The following is a 7399-nucleotide window of genomic DNA, read 5'->3' on the forward strand; positions in this document are numbered from 1 at the left end:
AGCTGAATCAACTTTAGGAGACGGTCCTGGCGCATGCTGGACTTTCTTGGGCGCCCTGAAGCCTTCTTCACAACATTTGAACCGCTCTCCTTGAAGTTTTTGATGATCCGATAAATGGTTGATTTTGGTGCAATCTTACTGGCAGCAATATCCTTGCCTGAGAAGCCCTTTTTGTGCAAAGGAATGATGACAGCACATATTTCCTTGCAAGTAACCATGTTTTTACTTTACCTTTATTTAACTAGGCAAGTCAGTTAAGAACAAATTCTTATTTTCAATGACAGCCTAGGAACAGTGGGTTAACTGCCTTGTTCAGGGGCAGAACAACAGAATTGTATTTTGTCAGGTCAGGGATTTGAACTTGCAACTTTTCAGTTACTAGTCCTACACTCTAACCACTAGGCTACCCTTCCGCCCCATTTGACAGTGGAAAAACAATGATTCAAAGCACCACCCTCTTTTGAAGCTTCCAGTCTGTTATTCGAACTCAATCAGCATGACAGAGTGATCTCCAGCCTTGTCCTCGTCAACTCTCACACCTGTGTTAACGAGAGAATCATTGACATGATGTCAGCTGGTCCTTTTGTGGCAGGGCTGAAATGCAGTGGAAATGTTTTTTGGGGATTCAGTTCATTTGCATGGCAAAGAGGGACTTTGCAATTAATTGCAATTCATCTGATCACTCTTCATAACATTCTGGAGTATATGCAAATTGCCATCATACAAACTGAGGCAGCAGACTTTGTGAATATTACTATTTGTGTCATTCTCAAAACTTTTGGCCACGACTGTATACATCAACTCAATAACAGAACTTACAGTGCTCTCTTGCAGGTTTTCACTACCGGCAGCAACCTATGATAACCTTCCTCTGATGTGTTGTATGTCTTCATGTCAAACTCCTCCAGCACCTCCTCTGACATCAGTAACAGGTAGGCCAGGGCTGAACATTGGTCAGGTTTTAGTCTTGTTTCTGAAAGAGTTCCTGATCGCAGGGAGGTCTGCATGTCTTCAACTAGAGAGTTGGCACCAAGTTCATTCAGACAGTGGAACAAGTTGATGATCCTTTCTGGTGAGGATTCCTCCTCTATCTTGTCTGAAAGGTACCTGACTGTTCTCTCAACTGTTTTCTTATTGCTCTGTGTGGTACTTCCTGTCTGTGTCAGAAGGCCTCGTAACAGATTCTGATTGGACTCCAGTGATAGACCCAGAAGGAAGCGGAGGAACAGGTCCAGGTGTCCATTCTCACTCTTCAAGGCCTGGTCCACTGCTCTCCTGTGTAAGTCAGACAACTGGATTGACTCCTTCTCCTCAACACGACTAGTGGAGGAGAAAACATTTTCCTTCTTGTCCAGACATGATTCTAAAGCATGCACTGCTGCTAGAAACTCCTGAATGCTCAGATGCACAAAGCTGTAGACCTTCTCTTGGTACATCCCAGATTCTTCTTTAAAGATCTCTGTACACAATGCTGAGTACTCTGATGCCTCTGTGACATCAAGGCCACACTCTCTCAGGTCCTCCTCATAGAAGATCAGGTTGCCCTTCTGCAGCTGTTGGAAAGCCAGCTTGGCCAGTTTCAGGATCATCTCTTTGTCTGACTGAGACAGTTCCTTTGGGTTTGTCTCTATGGATGTGTTGTACTTCCTGTTCTTCACAATGATTTGGATGAGAATGAAGTGTGAGTACATCTGGGTCAGAGTTTTGGGGACTTCATCCTTCTCTGCCTCTTTCAGTATCATCTCAAGGACAGTGGCTGATATCCAACAGAAGATTGGCATGTGGCACATGATGTGGAGGCTCCTTGATGTCTTCATGTGTTTGATGATATCATTGGCCAGATTCTGATCTCTGATTTTCTTCCTGAAGTACTCCTCCTTCTGTCGCTCATTGAACCCTCGTACCTCTGTCACCTGGTCAACACACTCAGGAGGGATCTGATTGGCTGCTGCAGGTCGTGTGGTTATCCAGAGGAGAGCAGAGGGAAGCAGATTCCCCTCGATGAGGTTTGTCAGCAGCACGTCCACTGAGGTTGGCTTCGTGACATCACAGCACTTCTCATTGTTTTTGAAGTCTAGAGGAAGTCGACACTCATCCAGACCATCAAAAATGAAAACAGTTTTGGTTTCACCATCTTCAATGCTGTCAATCTCTTTCAGCTCTGGGAAGTAGTGGGAAAGAAGTTGCATCAGACTGTATTGGTCCTTTTTCAGGTTCAGATCACGGAAAGGAAGAGGAAACATGAAATGAACGTCCTGATTTGCTTTCCCCTCTGCCCAGTCAAGGATGACCTTCTGCACAGAGACTGTTTTTCCAATGCCAGCGATACCTTTTGTCAGCACAGTTCTGATAGGTTTGTCTTGTCCAGGTAAAGGCTTGAAGATGTCGTTGCATTTGATTGGTGTCTCTTGTGTGGTTTGTTTCTTGGATGCCATCTCTATCTGTCTAACCTCATGTTCATTATTGAGCCCTCCACTTCCACCCTCTGTGATGTAGAGCTCTGTGTAGATGTCCTTGAACAGACTTTGGTTTCCATGGTGTCCAATTCCTTCAGATATGTGTTGATACTTGTGTTTCAGTTTAGCCTTGATGTCTTGTTGGACTGTCAGCAGAGTTTGACCTGTAGGAAAACAATGAGAGTTGGGACTCATCAGTTAATGTGTGTGTGTGTGTGTTGTTACGTTCTTATTTTTCAGAGTAAATAACCCACTAGAGAACCTGTAACCAAGTTGAATTCTTCCCAAAGGTTCTGTACAGCTGTAATTCAGACAACCCAACATTTGTCCCATCCAGATATTTATATCCCTCTTAAAACGACAGGGTAGCCTAGTGGTTAGCACATTGGACTAGTAACTGAAAGGTTGCAAGATCAAATCCCTGAGCTGAAAAGGTAAAAATCTGTCTTTCCTGCCCCTGAACAAGGCAGTTAACCCACTGTTCCTAGGCCGTCATTGAAAATAAGAATTTGTTCTTAACTGACTTGCCTAGTAAAATAAAAACACTCTTCTTTCATCTTATGGTTCTACAGGAAACCAAACCCTGATTACTCTCTTAAGAGAATCTGTCCTCACCTCCTGACCTCAACACCTCCTTCATCTTATCCACAGATGTCCATCTGTCTCCCCTGTATCAACACGGTGCTCTGCTCCCGTCCCACAACATATTCCACAGCTATCTGTCTTTCTACAGATATTCTATGCTTCTTCTCTATCATTTACTTAATATCTCAATGTTCAAAATGTCGAATCCAACAGTGTGAACCGTTCTTTGTAATATTGTATGAAACACAGTCTTACGTCTTCTGTCCAGAAGGTTGTGTGTGATCTTTAATGGATCCTCACTGTCCAACCTCTCCACTTCCTTATTGTTATCTGGTAATGGTTCCTGGCTGAAAGCAGGTGGCTGATCACTCTTCATTGATAGCAGGCTGGTTGTAGGTGACTCTGCTCTGGGCTTCTGGACACTGAACAAAACAGGGAGACAGATCACCTCATCAATATCACATCAATACCTCATCTACTTCATTTTAACAACTGTATAATGGACCTTCTACTGTATAAGTCCCGATGTTTATTTTTAAGTGAATCCGCATTTGAGAAAACAGCAGCACTGAGTGGTTTCTACTGTGTCTTTTATAAAGCTAGCCATCTTCAGTTAGCTATCCATCTTCAGTTAGCTATCCATCTTCAGTTAGCAGCTAGCCAGCTTCAGTTAGCAGCTAGCCAGCTTCAGTTAGCAGCTTGCCAGCTTCAGTTAGCAGCTCGCCAGCTTCAGTTAGCAGCTCGCCAGCTTCAGTTAGCAGCTCGCCAGCTTCAGTTAGCTAGCCAGCTTCAGTTAGCTTCACATTCCAGGTCCGGCTTCATCCATACTGTGATGGTGTATACGCCCGCTACTAAGTCTAGTAGGCTTATAACTGTGTGTCGCACATGGCTAGTCGAACCCCGAACTCTTCATTTAGGCAGGTTAACTCAGGGCTAACTCCACTTATCCTGAATGAAGTGTCTGAGCCACTAGTTGAGGACCAATGAAATCAGATACCATTCCTCTCACACAGATTGGGTCATCCTCCCCTTCATTTGAGGAAGATGACCGATTTAAAGATTGTATTAATCATATCGCTCTGCATTGACATGATTGGTTGACGGTAGGTGGGGGCAGGAGGTCCTGTATAAACACAACTTCACTTCCTTGACAACAGCTCTGCACTGCTCCTCGAAGAACAGGAAGTATGAACGCCCTGACTTCTGCATAGGCCGTATCACCGTAAAATGCTGCACGGCCAATGCAGACGTCAGATTGACCATGCTGAGCCTTTATTTTTGTATTTAATCTTTATTTAACTAGGCAAGTCAGTTAAGAACAAATTCTTATTTACAATGACGGCCTACCAGAACCTTCTATGGATGATATGTCTACAGCCACAACGCAACAAGCTGTTAAACAGATAGGATGCTTTACATTCATAAGCACACCAAAGTCAGCATTAACGGTGAGTAATAAAAAAGGCGGAACTTCTAAAAAACCTATTTCACAACATAGCCTGCTGAATTTGCAAGATATCAAAATCAAAGAAAAGTTTTCGTCACAAATGAAAATGTGTTACTGCCTCATGGATTTGATATTTCAGCATTATCTCAACGAAGTGTTCGGTGTTCGACTAGCAATGCGCCTCATTCACGAGCAGTTAAAAGCCTGCTCGTGAGTAGAGCAGAGCTGTTGAGCAGGAAGTTTAAATCTCCCACCCCCACCTACCATCAACCAATCATGTCAATGCGGAGCTATACGGAGCTATGGGAGGCGCATGGCATCGCCGTACAAAGTTCAATTTGGCCTCCAAGCCTATGGAGGCTCCACAGTTGCTAAACTGAGCAAATCAAATCAAATGTATTTATAAAGCCCTTCATACATCAGCTGATATCTCAAAGTGCTGTACAGAAACCCAGCTTAAAACCCCAAACAGCAAGCAATGCAGGTGTAGAAGCACGGTGGCTAGGAAAAACTCCCTAGAAAGGCCAGAACCTAGGAAGAAACCTAGAGAGGAACCAGGCTATGAGGGGTGGCCAGTCCTCTTCTGGCTGATCCTCCGAACCGTACACCACATTGCCAGATCAAGCAGAAATTGGCTTTAATAGCAGCAGGCGGGTGAGCAATTTCCACCGTCGTAGTATGGATGAAGCCTGATCTGGAATATATAGCCTTTAGTCCTATATATCATAGTCCTATATATCACGGTGTCTTATTGTCTCAGCCTTTAGTCCTATATATCACTGTGTCTTATTGTCTCAGCCTTTAGTCCTATATATCACTGTGTCTTATTGTCTCAGCCTTTAGTCCTATATATCACTGTGTCTTATTGTCTAGGCCTTTAGTCCTATATATCACTGTGTCTTATTGTCTAGGCCTTTAGTCCTATATATCACTGTGTCTTATTGTCTAGGCCTTTAGTCCTATATATCACGGTGTCTTATTGTCTCAGCCTTTAGTCCTATATATCACGGTGTCTTATTGTCTCAGCCTTTAGTCCTATATATCACTGTGTCTTATTGTCTCAGCCTTTAGTCCTATATATCACTGTGTCTTATTGTCTAGGCCTTTAGTCCTATATATCACTGTGTCTTATTGTCTCAGCCTTTAGTCCTATATATCACAGTGTCTTATTGTCTAGGCCTTTAGTCCTATATATCACAGTGTCTTATTGTCTCAGCCTTTAGTCCTATATATCACTGTGTCTTATTGTCTCAGCCTTTAGTCCTATATATCACTGTGTCTTATTGTCTCAGCCTTTAGTCCTATATATCACTGTGTCTTATTGTCTCAGCCTTTAGTCCTATATATCACTGTGTCTTATTGTCTAGGTCTTTAGTCCTATATATCACTGTGTCTTATTGTCTCAGCCTTTAGTCCTATATATATCACTGTGTCTTATTGTCTAGGCCTTTAGTCCTATATATCACTGTGTCTTATTGTCTAGGCCTTTAGTCCTATATATCACTGTGTCTTATTGTCTCAGCCTTTAGTCCTATATATCACAGTGTCTTATTGTCTCAGCCTTTAGTCCTATATATCACAGTGTCTTATTGTCTCAGCCTTTAGTCCTATATATCACTGTGTCTTATTGTCTAGGCCTTTAGTCCTATATATCACTGTGTCTTATTGTCTCAGCCTTTAGTCCTATATATCACTGTGTCTTATTGTCTCAGCCTTTAGTCCTATATATCACTGTGTCTTATTGTCTAGGCCTTTAGTCCTATATATCACGGTGTCAAGGCATATGAATTAACAGGTTATAGACCAGACAATGAAATGATCACAACACATGGGTTTTAATATGGCTGCCTCCCCCAGTGATTTTACCCACGCACCACTACTGATTCAGAGTGGACCACATTTGTGTGCAACGATGTCCGAGGGGAAAAACTGTGTTTGTTGTTTGTAGTAACATCTTTGTTGTTGTAACATCTATATTTACAATTAATCGCTTACCTCTTAGAACTGGTGTCTTGAGTCATTTTAGAGGCAGTGGTCCCCCCCTCTCTCTCCCCAGAGAGACTCATTTTAGAGGCAGTGGTCCTCTCCTCTCTCTCCCCAGAGAGACTCATTTTAGAGGCAGGTGTCTCCTACTCTCTCTCCCCAGAGAGACTCATTTTAGAGGCAGGTGTCTGCTCCTCTCTCTCCCCAGAGAGACTCATTTTAGAGATAGGTGTCTGCTCCTCTCTCTCCCCAGAGAGACTCATTTTAGAGGCAGGTGTCTGCTCCTCTCTCTCCCCAGAGAGACTCATTTTAGAGGCAGTGGTCCCCTCTCTCTCCCCAGAGAGACTCATTTTAGAGGTAGTGGTCCCCTCTCTCTCCCCAGAGAGACTCATTTTAGAGGCAGGTGTCTGCTCCTCTCTCTCCCCAGAGAGACTCGTTTTAGAGGCAGTGGTCCCCTCTCTCTCCCCAGAGAGACTCATTTTAGAGACAGTGGTCTCCTCCTCTCTCTCCCCAGAGAGACTCATTTCAGAGGCAGTGGTCTCCTCCTCTCTCTCCCCAGAGAGACTCATTGTAGATGTAAGTCACAGCTCACTCAGCTACAATAAGAAATAACAGAACAGTCAATATTTCTGAACATTGTTGAAGCACCATTAACAATGACAACACTTTTACTGTCTGAGGTCAGAGTTCAAACAGAGACTTCATGTTGCATTTAAACAGTCCAATCTGTTATTACTTTGACCTGGATCCCCATTGGCTGTCTCCATAACAACAGCTAGTCTACCTGGTTGGATCCCCATTAGCTGACTCCATAACAACAGCTAGTCTACCTGGTTGGATCCCCATTAGCTGACTCCATAACAACAGCTAGTCTACCTGGTTGGATCCTCTGTCTCCATAACAACAGCTAGTCTACCTGGTTGGATCC

General features: G+C 43.5%; 1 protein-coding gene and 1 long non-coding RNA gene across 2 annotated transcripts; both read right to left on the bottom strand.

Moving 5' to 3' along the window:
* Positions 1-815: 815 nt before the first annotated feature.
* On the bottom strand, positions 816-1835 carry LOC115190849 (protein NLRC3-like). Its single transcript, XM_029748908.1, has one exon. The coding sequence runs from the start codon at positions 1815-1817 to the stop codon at positions 816-818; it is 1002 nt and encodes a 333-aa protein (XP_029604768.1). The 5' UTR covers positions 1818-1835.
* A 1537-nt stretch (positions 1836-3372) lies between these two features.
* LOC115190823 (uncharacterized) lies at positions 3373-6571 on the bottom strand. Its single transcript, XR_003877423.1, has 2 exons — positions 6484-6571; positions 3373-3463 (listed from the first exon to the last, which is right to left on the bottom strand). It is a non-coding gene; the product is annotated as an uncharacterized LOC115190823 (long non-coding RNA).
* Positions 6572-7399: the final 828 nt, after the last annotated feature.

Source organism: Salmo trutta, unplaced genomic scaffold, assembly GCF_901001165.1.
Source record: "Salmo trutta unplaced genomic scaffold, fSalTru1.1, whole genome shotgun sequence".
NCBI lineage: Eukaryota > Metazoa > Chordata > Actinopteri > Salmoniformes > Salmonidae > Salmo > Salmo trutta.

Coding starts and splice junctions, on each gene's coding strand:
- LOC115190849 (XM_029748908.1), bottom strand. CDS start 1,817: ATGAAGACATCAAGGAGCCTCCACATCATGTGCCACATGCCAATCTTC.